We start from the raw sequence: 18,992 nt of genomic DNA, 5'->3' as shown, positions 1-18,992 counted from the left end.
CTGCGATGATGGGCTCGAGTATAGCAGGGATTGTGGGGCTGGTGCGGGATCGGGCAGTGTTTCGTTCTGCTGTGCATGGGGTCGCTGTGAGTCGGAAATGACTCGACGGCACTTAACAACAACAACAACAGTGGCTGTGTTTGTGTGGTTTCTAAATGTCTATTTATTTATTTATTTTATCGTTTTGTTTTTGTGTTGTTTTCCTGAATTCTTCTATGCTTTGTCTGTTTTTTCCTTGATTTAGTCTGTGTTTTTCTTGGTTTGTCTATGTTTTCTGTGATCTTTTGGAGAACCTTATGTGTTCCAAAAACTCCAAATTCACTGCCGTTGAGTCGGATCCAACTCATAGCAACCCCTTTTTGGGTTTCTGAGGCAGTATCACTACCAAAATAGATTGCCCGATCTTCCTTCTGAGGAGTGGTTGGTGGGTTTGAACCACCAGCCTTCTGGTTAGCCTTTTGTATTTCTTATCAGGTATTTCCATTACCATTTTCTTCCTCCAAAAAGTTTTCTGATTCTTTATTTTGTTAACTTGCTGGAGCCATCTGCCTGCTTCTCTATAAGATTTGATATTATCTGTTGTCTTCAAAGGAGCTCTGGTGGTACTGTGGTTAAGGCATTGGGCTCGTAACGAAAAAGGTAGTGGTTCAGATGCACTAGGCACTCTGCAGGGGAGCTCTGGTAGCGTAGCGCCTAAGGCACTTGACTGCTAATCAGAAGGCTGGTGGTTCAAACCCACCAGCCACTCCTCGGAAGGAATATGGGGCAATCTGCTTCCATAGTGATACTGCCTCAGAAACCCAAGGATGGGTCACTATGAGTCGGGTCTGACTCGATGGCACATAACAACAACAGCAAGGCACTCTGCAGGAGAAAGATGAGGCAGACTACTTCTGTAAAAATATAAGCCTTGGAAACCCTGTAGGGGTAGTTCACTGTCCTATAGGATCGCTAGGAGTTGGAATTGACTCATTGGCAGTGGGTTTGGTTTTTGTTTTTGGTTGTCTCTGAGTCATTACAGTGCTATTATATTTATTTATTGTATATTTATTTGCTACATCCTGGTTTTTTGTTTTGTTTTGATATATCTGATTAGGCAGCACATTCATGCTACTCTGGTTGGTAGTCTGGATGATATAAAGCTTTTACTACCTGTCTCCAGGATGATAAGGCAGTGAGAGTTCAGGGTCTCTGTTTGCTGGTCTTGCAGGGCAGCTGAGGATGTATCTGGCATTGCTAGTGAGGTGATGTGTCTATCTAGACAGTTACCTGGGTGTGGGTACAAGAAAAGTTTTGACTGGTCTTTAGGTTGAATTTTGTGTGTGCATACTGCTGTTTGCCTGCTGTCAGGGTGAGATGCATGAATCATCTGTCACTGAGTGGATGGTATGGAAATTCCCAACTGATGGCTCTGGGCAGACAGGACTAATGGGGCTAGGGAGATTAGAGCAGGCATGTCTCTGGTTATGGGGATTGGGAGTTGCTGTAGTGGGAAAGACAGGGGAATTGCCACCAGTCCATGGGTACCTGCTAAGAGGGTGATCCCCTGTTTGCTAGAGCACAACACAGGGGAGGCTGTAATGCCAGTCCTTAGACCTCTGGCACAGGTGCCTGAAGGGAGTAGGAACACTTAGGTTAACTTGTTAAGAAACCTAAACTGTGCATATTAGTTATATTAATGTCTTGAGTGATGCTTATTTCATCTTATATATGTTGTACAGTAGATTTAGTGAACACTGATTTATATCATCCTTTTTTCTTTGCGACAGGTAGGAAACAGATTATCCAGCATATTGTTAGAGAAGCTAACTGATAATGAAAATGAAAATACTGTAAGTCTTTACAATTTATACCCATTCTTTCTGACTTTTGTTGTTGTGGTTGTTCTGTGTATGCTCCTTGGTTTTATAAAACTAGCCATTGTTACCCAAGGTGTGATATTTCTAACTCTTACGTTTTATTTGCTCAAGCATCTTAAGAAGAAGGTACTTGAAAAGGAGGCATATATCCAAGAACTTTCTAATTTGTTTCAGAATGAAAAGGTAAGCAAATTTTGAGCTGAATTCCTTATTCCTCTTCTTCCCATCTTATCCCTACATCTGGACCCCATAGCCTCTGAGAAATAAACACATAAAGGTTTACTGAAATCCTAGATTATTCGGGTGTTTTACAAGTTTTATGTATCAAATATAACATAATTTAAATAGAAATATAGATTATATTGTATCAGTCAGGGTACTTGGCACAAATCACTTTAAATTAGAAACTATGTTTGTGTTGTATTTCAATTTTGGGAAAATTTAAGCCATTAAGGAATTTTGGTGTTTGCAGGAGTATTTTAGAAATACCCATATCTGTGCTTTGGAGAATAAATGGAAGTTTTTTAAAAGAGATAATTATGAGAAGCCATTACATAAAGGGAGTGGGGAGAAAATGCCACATAGTTTTACATGCAATACATTGGTAATGAGCTGTACAATTACTTGAAAAAATACTTTACTTTTTTACCAGCTTTTTATATTGTGGCTGAATAGAGGTACAATTAAAGTTATTTTTAGGATAAGTCAAATAACATTTTTTTATTGTTGTTTATTTTCTTTTCTCTGTTATAGGCAAATGCCGTGAAAGCAAACCGTTTCTCACAGTCAGTAAAAGTAGTACATGATAGGCTACAACACCAAATACATAAAAAGGAAGCAGAAAATGATAAGTTAAAAGAATATATAAAGGTTATAAATATTTATCTATTTTTATAGTTTATGTGATAAAATCAATGTAAAGATATAAAGCCATTTTCAATTCAGAATGTGGTGGTTTTGGAAAATTCAATTTAAGTGTTGCTGTAAGTAATATATATTTAAAGCAAATCTTAATCACAAGATTTTTGGCCAGTGTGAAGATTTGAAATCACATCTCAATATGAAAATGCTCTCTTTTCAATACCAAGGTAAGAAGGATTTGTAGAGATTGAATTACTTCAAACATTTTTCCCCATTTTACAGTTATTTTATGTTTATTGTGGAAAATTTATAAATTACAAGAAATATAAAGGAGAAAATATGAAAAACACTGAAACTATTGTTAGCATTGTTGTTAGGTGCCATTGAGTCAGTTCTGACTCATAGCAACCCTGTGTACAACAGAACAAAATGCTGCCTGGTCATAGTCCAGCCTCACAAATGTTTGCTGTGTTTGAGACCATTTTTGTAGTCCCTGTGTCAGTCCATCTCATTGAATGTCTTCCTCTATTTTTGCTGACTCTCTGTTTAATCAAGCATGATGTGCTTCTTCAGGGATTAGTCCCTCCTGATCAACATATCCGAAGTAAATAAATCTTGCCATCCTCACTTCTAAGGAGCATTCTGTCTGTAATTCCTCCAAGACAGATTCATTGGTTCTTCTGGCAGTCCATGGTATACTCAGTATTCTTCACTAACACCGTAATTCAAAGGCATTGATTCTTCTTCAGTCTTCCCTATTCATTGTGCAGTTTTCACATGCAGATGAAGTAGTTGAAAATACCATGGCTTGGATTCCGACCATCATAGTCCTCAAAGTGATGTCTTTGCTTTTTAACACTCTAAATAGGCCTTTTGCGGGATAGTTGTCTAGTGCAAATTCCATTCTTTTCTACATTTATACATACAGACATACATAGACATACATATTTAGTAAACAGTCAATACTTTTTTGTGTGTGTGTGTGTTTGTTACTAATGGTAATTTTTTAAAAATCAGTTAACCTGGCTTTGACTTTTAAATAATCAAGTAATCCTCTTGTTATAAGCTTTTTGCAATATTATCAAGAGGAATTCTTTTGGCTTAAACTGAGAGGTTTAAATATTCTTTTGGAAGTCTCACAGTTACTTAAGATAATAATTTGAGGTTATTATGAAACAGGCACAACCTGTCATTATTTTCACCAAAGGAAAAGAAGCAGTGTTACCACTTTTAGAGAAGTGTATGGAGACTCAAGTCCCAGAAGGACTTCTGAATTAGATATCTAATACACTTAAAAACCAAACTCAAACCATACGCACTGCTATGGAGTCAGATCCGACTCATAGCCACCCCTCCTTGGGTTTCCGAGGCAGTATCACTATGTAAGTAGATCGTCCAATCTTCTTTCTGAGGAGGTCAAATCCACCAGCCTTCTGGTTAGCAGTCAGATGCCTTAGGCACTACACCACTAGAGCTCCCAATACACTTACAGAGAATGTAAAATGTGTGCTTTGTTCCCCTGCATGTTCTTTTAAGCGCTTTCCCCCTTAGATTCCCAGTGTCCTTTGGCATTGCTGTCTCAGAACACTGAAGAAGACCAGGGATTGGTATTCTATTGCTCTGTCATGGTAAATGCAACAAGAACAATTCTTATGATTTAATACAATTTATCTTCCTTATGCAATGTTTAATTATGTCTTAAAATAGCAGTTGAGAAATTTCTTGAGAATATTTTCTTCAACTTAAAAAATGTTACATAATTCTTTTTAAAAGTAAATCTAATAGAATTATTTTTTTATAACCATAGTAATTTGGAGAAAGACCACAATGCTAAAATCTTAACATTTTGCCAAGACATTCTTCTTTTTAATTCTTTGAGTTCAGTTTCTTTTTTAAAAATGCTACTGTTTCTCATTGATTATAAAGAAGTTGCATTACATTCCTGATTTTTCTGCATTCCCTCTCACATACACACTTTTGGAATGTTAAGACAATAAATGGGAGCCAGCATTTACTTCTGAGTACAAACACAGTTAACTTGGTTTGCAACATAAATCTCAGTTTTGGCAGCATGAATTGTTAAGTCAATTCATTATTGGGTCTTTAAAAATTTTAAATACATTGTAATTCTCTGAGAAATATCCCAAGAGACATATAATACTTTGAACCAATTTTTCTTTCTAGATTTTTGTAATGTAGCCATGAGAGTTAGAGTAATTTTTGCATATTTTAGGAGATGGAGAATGATTTTAATGTGGACCACATTTCATTCTTTGGAGGTAGGAAAAGTAAAATAGTTGATATTAAACATGTGTTACTCATTTGGCAAGAGACTATAAGGGGTTATTTAGTTTGAAACCATTAAAATAATTTGATTATTTAGGCACTAACATTGCTAAGAGTGGGATTTCATAAATCTAGTGCGAAAAGTCTTCACTGAAATCTTGTTTGAAAAAAACATTCACTGCGCTTTTGGAATTTAAAAGGGTTTCTTACTTACATGTAGCAATTGTTATTAATAGGAAGGAGCTCTGGTGGTACAGTGGTTAAAGCATTCTGCTGCTAACCCAAAGGCCAATAGTTCAAAGCAATCAGCCACTCTGTGGGAGAAAGATAAGGCAGTCTGCTTCCATAAAGATTTACAGTCTTGGAAACCATTTGGGGCAGTTCTACACTGTCCTATAGGGTCCCTGTGAATGGATGGACTCCACACAGTGGGTTTTGGAATGGTTATTAATGTTGTGGTAATGACACCCTGTGGTGTCTTGTGGGAATGACAGTTGTTTTCTCTTGGGGGAGGGGGGTTCTTAGTGCCTCTTGTACTGCTTTTTCTTGTTTTCTCCCAAATACTTATTAAAATGTTTAGTGGGAGTTTTAATTTAAGATATATTTTTAAAGAGAGTTAAAACTGTTCTTTCTCACAGAGAGAGTTACATGGGCAGTACAAACAACAAATATGAACCCCTTTGTAAATACAATACTGAGTTGTTAATGAAAGCAAATATGGGTATAGGGACGGATAGATGGGTGATCAAGCTAAACAATTATGTATGTCTAAATGGAGAGTGTATCCAAGATCATATACAGGGTTGGCAGACAATGGGCCTCTCGAAGAGTATGAAGGGATGGACACTGGGAGGAGGTAACTATGGGGAGGAAGTGGGAGGGGAGCTGCTGCATTGTAAATTTTGGTCGATGACATGAGACAAAGTATATGTGAACTGCTGTATGAAAAGTGAATTTACTCTGTAAATCTTCACCCAAATCCTAATTAAAAAAAAAAAAAAAAAACTGTTCTTTCTCTTGGTCTACTAAGTATATCGTAAGAGATCACACTTTAAATCTTAAAATGTTCTTAATCTCTATATTAGTAGAAGTTAAGAAAAAAAAAAATTTTAATTATGCAGTTGAATAGAAAAGCCCCAATTTTTTTTTTCACTGACTCCTTTGAAATATTTTTGATTAAAATGGCTGAGAAATGAGAGGTCAAAACCTAAGTTCTGTAATAATTACATTTTCTCTTCAATATACACAGGTTTCAAATTATGTAAAAGTATTAAAGAAATGTCTTAAAATACTTTGAAATAAAAACATGAGAATTATCATACTAAATCATATCCATCATCTATCCATCCTGTTTCTTGATAAGTCACCAAGGGATATATCAAGGAGATGGTCATGCTACTCAAACCAAAAATCAAACTCACTGCCATGGAGTCGGATCCGACTCTTAGTGACCCCTCCTTGGGTTTCTGAGGCAGTATCACTATGGAAGTAGATTGCCCAACCTTTGTTCCAAAGAGCGGCTGGTGGGTTGAACCGCCAGCCTTCTGGTTAGCAGTCAAGTACCTTAGGCACTATGCTACCAGAGCTCCTCAGTCATGCCACTAACACCATCAAATCCATCTCTTATGGATGTAATTGTCATTACTTTATATAAAACTATTTACTTTTGGAGTTCCCCAATTTACAGCTTATTGGGTAAAGCAGGGTTTTTTATTGTCCTTTTGGTAACTCTTTCAAGTGTCAAGTCATGCCCCTTAATTCTATCTAATTAGAACTTGGTAAATAATTCATGTTCATCTTGTGTACATCCTTCATGATTGATTTCTTTTTAGCTTTTATCTTTTTGAACTAAAGAATCTTAAATTTGGGAGCTACTAATTTCTTTGGGCTTTATATATCTAGTGTTTGAATTGTCTCCAGTTTAATTATTATTATTATTATTATTATTATTATTTTATTCTGCAATAACTAGTACTTATGTTTAATATTCCAGTTGTGGACTAAAATTTTTAAAAAAATAAATCACAAAAAATAGTTTTAATGAAGTTAGTGTTTGTACCATAATCACTAGTATTAGCTTTTTTTTTTTTTTAAATTGTGCTTTGAGTGCAAATTTACAAAATGGATTTGTTTTACAGTTGACAGTTCATGCACATGTGATTTCACGGCTGGATTACCATCCCCAACCATGAAAAAACTCTCCTCCCCCTCCTTCCCGTGACTGCCCCCACCTTGTGCCCTTCTTATTATCTATGCACTCCTGTTTGTCCGGCTTTCCCTTTGTGCAAACGCTGCCCCTCTGATGTCTCATGGCTGATTGATCTAAGGGGTGCATCTCCCTATGCTAGGTGGGTGCGTCTCCCTGGGGTAGATGTTCTGCATGTAGGTCATTTTGCTGTTGGGCTGAGAGCCAGTCCATGGAAGTAAGTCCATTTAAGATTAGCATTTTTAATAAATAGCTTTAGTTTTATGTAGTCTTACATATTTTAAATTTACATTGTATAACTGGTTAAGAGTAAGCATTGGTAAAATCATATTTATTTACTGTTTGGCTTTTTATTAATCTTATGATTGTTTTGATAATATCTGCCCAGAAGATTCTTTATGTATTTTTATAATAGTTACATAAATACAGAAGTTCTAAAATGATTTAATTGTTGCCGATTTGTTTTTTTTAGAGCTTAGAAATAAAGATAACTGAATGGAATTTGCAGTTGAGGAAGAATAAGCATGAGGCTGTAGTGATCAAAGAATCAAGTAGGCAGAAAGCTGTAGCTTTGAAGAAGGCATCGAAAGCTTACAAACAAAGGCTTGAAAATTTTGCAGAAAGCATTGAGAACCTTACTTCCCAAATTAGAGATCAGGTGAGTGTATACATTCTTTTTTTAAAGATGTATTTTGGGTTTTTAAGTTATGTGTATGTAGTTTATGTAGTTAATGTCATATACTTAATATAATAATTTTATTTTTCTCTTAATGCTCTTTGATACTAGAGAAACTTTGCCTCCCACTTTATGCTTTAGTATTTTGTTTCCAAAGATGTCAAAATTGTATATTAAATATATCAGCATTTCCTTTGGAACATTACTTAAAAGAGATGTTAAGTTGTGTCCCCCCCACACACAAAAGGCTTCTGCAGCCAACTAACTAAGGGTTATACCTCCCTTTGGAAATGTACAGTGTATATTGACATATTAAAGGCCCTGAGAAGGCCTTCAGTAATGCAGTCTAATTAACTCTATTGAACTCAGTGTTTCCCACACTTATTTAACCACAGAACTCTTCTTTTACCCACAAAGCAACTCTTGGAACTGGTTCTGAGGAACACTAGTTTGAGAAATGCTGATTTATGTTGTTAGACCATATGACTTTATTCAGTAATTTACTTCACTTAATCTCTGTAATGCATTTAAACCCATATGCTGACGTAAAGACACCATGTGAAAGATATCTTTGAGTATAGTACAAAGTTGAAAAGTGGACTTAGTTCTTTGTTGTTTTTGATGAATTATATTTATTCAATTACCAATTACTAAAATACTTACTCTTTAATCTCTTACTGGTATTCACCTCCCGAGAACTTATGTTAAGACTTACAGAATTAATAGAGGCTTTTAGAAATGAAAACAACTTGTAAAAAGCTTGTGTAAACAAAACAACATAATATTTTATAATCTTAAGTGTTAACATTTTTGAGCCTCTAATATTTAACCTTTCAGAAGAACTTAACTAGATGAAAGGATTGAGAGCTAGGTTCACAGTCTAGAAAGTTGTAGATCTGGTTGAATATCTGAAAACATTGATGAGTGGTTGCTTGAACAATTTCTCTTAGAAAGATCAGCACGAGGCCGGTCCCCATGAGGCGGAGGTCAAAGATGTCCCAAATGTCCAAACTACTATGCCACTCCATCATTTCAGATATTAACTCCTCCTCCTCCTCCCAGTAATTTCCCCAGTCTTAGGGTTCTTTATTTCACTGTAACGCCTCACAGAACTCACAGACACCCAAGGGTTCGTCTCACGTAGTAGTGGTGGAGGCTGGCAGGCTGGTGAGTCCCGGGTCTGTGAGTAGGTCTGGCGGATCCTCCCAACTCTTGGGGTTTGATGAACCTCGATCAGCAGATCAGATGACGGCTGCTGTCCCAAATCCAGGGGTGAGATGAGGATGATCCAAGACACAAAGCCGGAGCAAGAGGAGAGCTAATCTTCCCAGGAGATTCGTAGGTATACCCTCAGGGAAGCTAAGGGTGGTGATTTAAATTATACCCTCCAGCAAGGCAGGACTCAAGATACATTCCACCTGTGTTGCCCCAACAGAATTAACCTAAATCCCATCACAGAGTCCATTGCCAGTCATTATAGAGAATGACTACTAACTACCAGCTGCCCAGCCAAGTTGATACCTGACCTTTACTACCGCACCACCCCAAATAGGCATGAATAATGAGATTTACAAAACCTCACAGAATGGAGGACAGTGGCTAGAAGGGCCACATCAAGCAGTTCACTGCAGTGGTGAAAAATAATTAAGTCATTAACATTCTTAGAGTTCTTCTATTTAAATAGCGTCATCTCTGCCTCAGATCATAGTATAGGAGGGCTCTGTCATTTGTTAACCTTGAAAGTTTGGGTAAGTCATTTAAGCATTCTAAGCCTCAGTTTCATTATGAAATGGGATATGTTAGGGACTGAATTATGTCCCCCAAAAATATATGTTGTAAACTCTAACCTCTATGTTTATTGTTACTTGTCAGTCAGTTTGTTGTACTGTGGTGACTTGTATGTTGCTGTGAAGCTCAAAGCTGTGCCACCAGTATTTCAAATGCCAGCAAGGTCACCCATGGTGGACAAGTTTCAACAGAGCTTCCAGACTAAGACAGACTGAGAAGAAGGACAGGGCATCTACTTCTGAAAAAATTTGTCATTGAAAACCTTGTAAGTAGCAGTAAAATAGTGTCTGATATAGTGCTGGAAGATGAGCCCCTCAGGTTGGAAGGCATTCAAAATAAGACTGGGGAAGGAAGAGCTAACTCCTCAAAGTAGAGTCAACCTTAATGACATGGGTGGAGTAACACTTACAGACTTTCATTTACTGATTGGGCACAACTCAAAATGGGAAGAAACAGCTGCATTCATTAATAATCAGAATGTGGAATGTGTGAAGTATGAATCTAGGAAAATTGGAAGTTGTCAAAAATGAAATGAAATGCATAAAGATGGATATTCTAGGCATTAGTGACCTGAAATGGACTGGTATTGGCCATTTTGAATGAGACAATCATATGGTCTACTATGCCAGGAATGACAGATGGAAGAGAAATGGAATCACATTCATTGTCAAAAAGAACATTTCATGATCTATCCTAAAGTACAATTCTTGTTGGTGATAGGATAAATTGTATATGCCTACAAGGAAACCAGTTAATACAACTATTACTCAAATTTATGCATCAAGCACTAAAGCCAAAGATGAAGAAATTGGAGATTTTTACCAACTTCTAAGGTCTGAAATTGACCAAACATGCAGTGGAGATTTATTTACTGGTAATTGGGATGTGAAACTTGGAAACAACGAAGAAGCATCAGTAGTTGGAAAATGTGGCCTTCATGATGACAATGATGCCAGAGATCGCATAATAGAATTTTGCAAGAATAAATGACTTACTCATTGCAAATACCTTTTTTTTAAACAACATAAATGGTGACTATACAAGTGGACCGTGCCAAATAGAATATACAGGAGTTAAATCAATTAGACTTGTGGAAAGAGATGATGGAAAAGCTCGATATCATAAGTCAAAACAGGGCCAGGACCTGCCAGGACCTGACTGTGGAACAGATCATCAATTTCTCATATGCAAGTTCAAGTTGAAGCTGAGGAAAATTAAAACAACCCTCCAATAGCCAAAATACAACCTTGATTATATCCCCCCTGAATTTAGAGGTCATCTGAAAAGCAGATTTGGTGTACTGAACACTAATGACAGAATACCACATGAGTTGTGGGATGACACCAATAACATCATACATGAAGAAAGCCACCAGAGTTCCTCAAAGAAAGCAAAGGTCATTAAAAAGACAGGAAAGGAAGAAAAGACCTAAGTGGATGTCAGAAGAGACTCTGAAACTTACTCCTGGATGGAGAATAGCTAAAGTGAATGGAAGAAATATTGAAATAAAAGAGCTGAACAGAAGATTTCAAAGGGCAGCTCAAGAAGGCGAAGTAAAGTATTGTAATTAAATGTGCAGAGATCTAGAATCAGAAAACCAAAAGGGAAGAATGTGTTCATCATTTCTTAAGCAGAAAGAACTGAAGAAAAAACGCAAGTCTTGAATTGCAGCATTGAAGAATTATAGGGCAAAATATTGAAAGATGCAGGAGCATCAAAAGAAGGTGGAAGGAATACACAGAGTCACTGTACCAAAAAGAATTTATCAATGTTCAACTATTCCAGGAGGTAGCATACGATCAAGACCCAATGATATTTAAGAAGTCACAATGCGCTGAAGGTATTAGTGAAAAACAAAGAATTGGCAGAATATCCATTGAGATGTTTCAACAAATGGATGCAATATTGGAAGTGCTTGCTCATTTATGCCAAGAAATTTGGATACTAGCTGCCTGACCAACCAACTAGAAAAGATCAATATTTGTGCCCAGTCCAAAGAAAGATGATCCAACAGAATGTGGTAATTATTTAAAAATGTCATTAAAATCACACATAAGTAAAATTTTACTGAAGATAATTCAAAAATGGTTGCAGCAGTATATTGACAGGGAACTTCTAGAAATGCAGGTTGGATTTAGAAGCAGACGTGGAACAAAGGATATCATTGCTGATGTCAGATGGATCTTGGCTGAAAGCAAAGAATACCAGAAGGATGCTTACCTGTGTTTTATTGACTATGCAGAGGCATTTGACAGTGCAGATCGTAACAGATTATGGATAACACTGTGAAGAATGGGAACTAGAACACTGGGTTATGCTCATGAGGAACCTGTTCCTAGTCCAAGAGGCTGTTGTTTGAATAGAGCAAGGGAATAGTGCATGGTTTAAAATCAGAAAAGGGTACACGTCGGGGTTGTACCCTTTCACCATAATTATTCAATCTGTAAGAAGCTCTGGTGGTGCAGTATTGAAGGCATTTGACTGCTAACCAGAGGTTGGTGGTTCAAACCCACCAGCCACTCCATGGAAGGAAGACTGGGCAATCTGCTTCCATAAAGATTTACTGCTTTGGAAACTCAATGGTGGTCACTATGAGTCAGAATCAACTCAGTGGCAGTGGGTTTGCTTTGTTTTTGGTATTCCATCTATATGCTGACTAAATAATCCAAGAAGCTGGACTATATGAAGAGGTATATGGCATCAGGATCAGAGGAAGACTCATTAACAACCTATGATATGCAGAAGACACAACCTTGCTTGCTGAAAGTGAAGATGACTTGAAGTTCTCACTTACGAAGATCAAAGAATTCAGTCTTAAGTATGGATTACATCTCAACATATAGAAAATGAAATTCACAATTGGACCAATAAGCAATATGATAAATGGAGCAAAGGTTGAAGTTGTCAGGGATTTCATTTTACTTGGATCTATAGTCAACACCCATGGAAGCAACAGTTAAGAAATCACATGACATATTGCGCTGGGAAAATCTGCTGCAAAAGATGTTTTCAAAGTACTAAAGAACAAAGGTGTTACTGATCCAAGCCATGATTTATTCAGTCACCTCATATGCATGTGAAAGCTGGACAGTGATTGGCCTCTAGGCTTCATGGCCCCTGGCCTCTGCCCTGCTCTGGCAACTGTTACAAAATTCTTTTAGCTCTGCTGATAAATGGCTACAGGCCAGTATGCCTCAACCCAAAGGCACTATACTTTCTTGCTGCATGAGACAGGAAGCCCACCACTCTGTCTTGTGCTGGTCACTCTCTTGGTTCTGCTGCCTCTGCTGCCGTGGTCTGCTTCTCACTGTGTGTCACCGTCTCTCACCATTTCAGCAAAGTGTTACTGCTTTCTCTCTGTCTTCGGGCTCCAGGAGGTTCAGTGCAGGGATTTTGGGTCCAAAGAATATGCTCCACTCCTAGCTCTTCTTTCTTGATGGTGGAGAGATTCCCTCTTTCTCCCTATAGGATGGCTCATTTTAAAGCCTAGCGGGAAGGCAGCACTGACCAATCCTCATGTTAGAGTTCCATACATCAAATTTCCATGGTCCTGCCCCCACAAGGGTGCCATGGTCTTTATTTAAATTATGAGTAAGACAGATAGCTGTCTGACCAACCAACTGGAAGAGATTGATATATGTGCCCGATCTAAAGAAAGGTGAGCCAACAGAACATGGAAATTATTGGATAATATCATTAATATCACACACAAGTATAATTTTGCTGAAGATAATTTAAAAATAGTTGTAGCAGTTTACCTGTGTTTTATTGAGCAAGCTATCTAATCCCCTTGGTGGTCCACAAGCACCTCACATTTGGTTAGTTCCACCCAGTCATTTGGTGGGAGTTATGAAGACTATGGCTAAAAGGGCCATATTAAATAATTCACTGTACTGCACCAACTTATGTTTCATAATGTATGTTAAAATTTATTTTATATAAAATGAAAAAAATACTAATCTTCAATATATCAAAACCATTACTGTGAAAAAATGTAGACAAAAGCTTCTTATACATAGTAGTTCAATAAATACTTGTTCTGTGAATAAATGGATAGTGGCAGGAAAGGAGTACTCCATAAATGATAACTTTGATCATTACTACTTCTGGGTCTTCTGACTAGTAATTACTGGCACTGTTGCCATTTCAATGCAATTCGTTTTTCTGTAGAATATAGAAAGGGGAAGCAACAGATGCAGTTCTTTAAGTGGATCTATAAAGGCCTGATTCATTTGAAAGTTATTTCTTGAGTATATGCAGTGTACCAGGCACTGTTCAAGACCCTAGAAATGCTTCTTCCAGAACAGCAGTGAACAAAACAGACAAAACTCTCTACCTCATGGAGCTCACATTCAAACTGGATAAGTCACTACTACCACGTTTATCTCTTTGTTAGCAGTAGCAGCATTCAAAGGCTGACAGGGATGACCTCTACCAAACAGAGCCTGGTATCATCATAAAAGATAAGTAAGGCTGTATATTATTAATTGCTATGCAGATGTGGGTTTGGTGGTAGTTCCTGTGTACAACAGCATGAAATACTGCCTGGTCCTCTGCCATCTTCACAGTCATTGCTATGCTTGAGCCCGTCGTTGGCAGCTGCTGTGTCAGTCCTTCTCACTGAGGGTCTTCCCCTTTTTTGCTGATCCTCTACTTTACCAAGCATGAGATCCTTCTCCAGGGACTGGTCCCTTCTGACAATATGACCAAAGTATGAGAGACAAAGTCTGGCTGTTCTCGCTTTTAAGTACCATTCTGGCTGTACTTCTTCCAAGACAGATTTGTTTGTTCTTCTGGCAGTCCATTCAGAATTCTTCACCAACACCACAATTCAAATGCATGAATTCTTCTTTGGTCTTCCTTATTCATTGTCCAGCTTTCAGATGCATATGCATTTCAGGTGAGGCGCACCTTAGTCTTCAAGAAGACATCTTTGCTCTTCAACACTTTAGAGAGGTCTCTTGCAGCAGATTTGCCCAATGCAGCATGTCCAGAGGCTTATGTACACCATTGACACCTTTCTTCCTCTGATGTGTGTGGTTGTTAGCGTCTTCTGTATATAGAAGACAAAATGAAAAGTCCAGTAAATAGATAGGGAATTATTTTAACTAATTATGAAGCATTATTTGAAAATGGTTACATCAACTTCCTTTAAAATATTAAGTTGCAAGTGCCACTATGTATATATAACAAGAGTAATACAGAGTTTTTATTAATAATTACTTCAAAATTTTCCTACTTTCAGAGCAGTACATTGCACTTTTCTAAAATAACTCCATACTTTACAGAATGAGTGTTTCCTTGTTTATAATACATTTGTGTTTAAGGCCCTGAACAACAAAAAAATTGTTCTTGAATTACAAGAGGAGTACTTTATGTATTTTTTAGGAAGCCAAGTTGTCTGAGACAATTTCCGCCTCCAATGCCTGGAGAAGTCATTATGAGAATATTATAATAGAAAAAACTGGGTTGGAAGTTCGGACTGAAACTCTGAAAAAGTAAGGAAAAAGACCAACAACTTAGAATCTTTCTACGTTTAAGGTTCTCAGTTCTCCCCCACTTTGAATGGTTTGTAGTTTGGTTCTTCTATTCCATGTGGTAAAGTTGCCATCTATATGATTTATATTTGGTATTTGTAATTCTTATGTACTTTTCTTGTTCTACTTTACTATAAAAATACAGTAAAAAGTGATCACCCATAAAAAGTGCATTGGTGTTCACATTTTGAAACATAGTTTCATATATGATATTTTAGTGTATGTCATCTAGTATATGAACTAATTTTGTCTTAAGGTAGAAGTGATATTTCTCTATTAAATAGGAATGTACAATAAGAATAAGTAAAAAAAGTTTATGCTATAAAATGTGCTTTCAAAGTCCTAAAAATTATTGTTCCTTAATTAAAATGCCATATAACTACATAACAGAAAAGACAAATAAGTAAAAATACATGTATTTTGTGACTTGAAATTTATTATTGATAAGCTAATGATAATGAATCCTGAGTATTTATTTTTAAAATGTTTTATTTCCTGAATATTCCCTTCATTTTTATCATTGAAAACTAGCATACATAGTTTACTTCTAAAATTAGTTGTTATTGCCTTACTTGATCCTGTTATTAAACCTTTGCTCTGAATGTGGTGAATGTACGTGAATGAGTGAATGAATGAGAAAGACACACAGACATGCATTCCTATAGTTCAGACATTGTTGTGAATCCAGAAAAGAATGTTGTATAATTTTTTATTGGCATTATCAGTGGACAGTTGTTTCTAATAACAGGTAATATCAGTTCACTTAAACTGTTTTTGTATACATCAGGCACTATTAAAATATGGACAAAGGAAAAGGAGAAAAGCTAAATGAAAGAGAGAACAGAAAGATGTTTAAATTGTGGTAATAAGAGACTTACAGCAGATGGTTTAGCTATCCCTTCTGTAGTAACTCTTTAGATTATTTCTTCTTCCTATTGCTCTCATTCTGGAAGAGCCCTAGTGGTGCAGTGGTTAAAGAATTCAACTGCTAACCAAAAAGTCAGCAGTTCAAACCCACCAGCCACTTGGTGGGAGAAAGATGTGGCAGTCTGCTTATGTAAAGATTTACAGGAAGGCCCGTGGGACACTTTTACTTTGTATTGTAGGATTGCTGTTGAGTCAGAATCGACTCTGCAGCAATAAGTAGGTAGTACTGCTCTTATTCTAATAAGTCTAGTAACTTTTTGCATGTTTTCCTATTTGAAACAGTGCACCCTATTAAAATGATTTCAGAAACATGTTTAAAATGTATTATTTGAATGAAAATTTCTGACTTTTGTGAAATGTACCATCGTTTTATAAAGGCAAATCGCTAATTTTTTGGAGGACCTGAAGAAAATGGGAGACCATGGAAAAAAATCATGTGAAGAAATTCTTAGAAAACTTCATTCTATTGAATATGAAAATGAAACTCTCAATCTTGAGAATACAAAATTAAAGGTACTATTTAAATATGTGTATATATGCATGTACTTGCATGTGTGTTTATTGTAATGACAACTTGGTCTACTTAGTAGAAGTAGCTGGAAGTAATGACGTATGTTTAGAATAGTGCTCTTGTATTATTTTGTCCTTTATTTTATTTCCTCAGAGTATTAGAATATCAATATGATAAGTCATTTCTAAAACTACCAATATATCTATTTTTAAATATCTGTATTATATACACATATATATACACATGTGTATATATATTTTTTTCAGTGTTTGTAGTTGATATACAGATGTACATTAAAAACTGTTTCTAGTAGGACTGAATAAGACTTATAAAGTAAAATAACTATCTCTTTGTCTCCACTTAAAAAAAATTACTATCCAATTTTAGCAGTTAAATGAATCATCCATGATTATGTTAACTTTAATGTATAAGATTATTTGTAGGTCTCATGGTTACGATAGGATACACCCTCAAGCCTCATCTGTTGACACCGAAAGTATGTTCTTGGCTTCATAACCAGCAGGAATTTTCCAACTTAGTCAAACCCAACATGTGATTATTTTCTATGTGTAACAGAGAAAGGATGGGAAAGAAGCTTTTACTTTCTGAGAAAAAAAAGATATTTGAGTTTTCAGATAACTAGAGATACATGTAATTAGATGACACTTGACTAAAAATGATGATGTTGTTTCTGGTTCCATTACCACTTTGAGAGAATATGAAATAGAAGACAGAAAAGAATTTTTAAAAACTATGAAATAAGATTTGTGAACATATGTAACAGTATATTAGTAGCGTAGAGTATATTTTAGAGAAACTTGTAAAATGAACATCTAACATTATTTTGCTGTATTTAAATAGTTTGATTGTATCACTCCATTTAGACTTAGCTTTAAAAATTTACATTTATTCTGTGTATTAAGAAGTCACACAGTTAATTTATGTGCTACTTAAAAGATAAAGTATCTGTAATATTAAAAATGAAATGCTAAGACTTATTTCTTTTAAGAGTTCTTTTATTTTGCATTAAAAATTTATTCATTTCTTTTCCTTGGAAAAATATTATAATTACTTGCTATTTAAAATTGTGTCAACATTATATAAAAATTACAATGACTGTTTTTAGTTCTGACTCATAGTGACCCCTCTTTGGGTTTCTGAGGTGGTATCACTATGGAAGTAGATTGCCCAATATTCCTTCCAAGGAGTAGCTGGTAGATTTGAACTGCTGGTCTTCTGATTAGCAGTCAAATGCCTTAGGCACTATGCCACCAGAACTCTGGACTAAAAACAATTTAAAAGATTATCACCAAAGAAAATCATCTTAAGAAAGCATTCAAGGTTTTAAGTATTTTTTAACTATTATTATAACAAGAGTATTTTCCAGAAGGAAATTGGAAATGAACCCAAATCTCATTACCTTGTTCTAAACCTTTCATACTCTACATACGAAAGATGCCACATATAAGAGAGGAAATTTTATTCATTTCAAATTTTGATTTATTTCTCCAGGGGCCAACCGATTTTTTAGGTACCTGTTCTGTCTTTGGGAGCCCTGGTGACACTGTGGTTAAAGTGCTTGGCTGCTCACTGAAGGGCTGGCAGTTCATACCCACCAGCTGCTTTGTGGGAGAAGGATGAGGCAATCTGCTTCTGTAAAGATTTACATTGGGAATTCTATGGGCATTTCTGCTCTATTCTACAGGGTTGCTATGTGTCAGTGTTGACTTCACTACAGTGGGTTTAGTTTTATGGTCTAATTATAGTTAAATTCTTGTCCATGGTACTTGGTTCTTTGTAGAGTTTTTGCATCCAGAGCCTCATGTCCTTCAACTCTGGAAAATTCTCTTGTATTATTTCTTTGGTAATGCTCCCTCCTCAGCCCTGTCTGTTTTTTCCATTTTCTCCAGATGTACAGTTACTCATTTGTGGGGCCTTCTGGATTGATACTCAGTATTCTGTCTTTCTTACTTTTGTTCAATTTTGGGGAGATTTCCTTCATTATTTTCTTATAATCCTTATTTAAAAGTTTTAGTTTCCAAGAATTATTTTTATTCTCTGAGTGCTGCTGTCTTTTCAAATATCTGAAAATTCCTATAAGAGTTGTTTTATAAAAAATGTTCTTAGGTTTCTGGTTTATTTTTTTCTTCCCAGTTTATTTTTTTCTTTCTTTTATGTTACTGTCATGGAATATTTGTTGAGTGAATGCTTAAAATCTTTTCTCTAGGGAGAGGGGGAAATTTTATTTATTATGAATATTTTCTTAATTTCCTTGATATACTTCACATAGAAAGCATTAGAAGAATATGTCATTAATTATAAATCTAATTTTTAATCATAT

At 36.0% G+C, this 18,992-nt stretch overlaps 1 protein-coding gene across 1 annotated transcript in view; it reads left to right on the top strand.

The window, feature by feature from the left end:
- ODF2L (outer dense fiber of sperm tails 2 like) overlaps positions 1-18,992 on the top strand; it is a 92,712-nt gene that overhangs the window by 36,908 nt on the left and 36,812 nt on the right. Inside the window, exons 4-9 of the mRNA XM_042781696.1 lie at positions 1,770-1,832; positions 1,971-2,042; positions 2,613-2,729; positions 7,685-7,870; positions 15,065-15,174; positions 16,518-16,653. Coding sequence (XP_042637630.1) covers positions 1,770-1,832; positions 1,971-2,042; positions 2,613-2,729; positions 7,685-7,870; positions 15,065-15,174; positions 16,518-16,653 — 684 coding nt within the window. The remainder of the gene's footprint in view (positions 1-1,769; positions 1,833-1,970; positions 2,043-2,612; positions 2,730-7,684; positions 7,871-15,064; positions 15,175-16,517; positions 16,654-18,992) is intronic.

The sequence above is a fragment of the Orycteropus afer genome, unplaced genomic scaffold (assembly GCF_000298275.1).
Source record: "Orycteropus afer afer isolate SDZICR_OR568_19922 unplaced genomic scaffold, OryAfe1.0 scaffold00152, whole genome shotgun sequence".
NCBI classification, from domain to species: domain Eukaryota; kingdom Metazoa; phylum Chordata; class Mammalia; order Tubulidentata; family Orycteropodidae; genus Orycteropus; species Orycteropus afer.
Note: the sequence above shows the minus strand (reverse complement) of the source record. Positions and strands in the feature narration are given on the sequence as shown.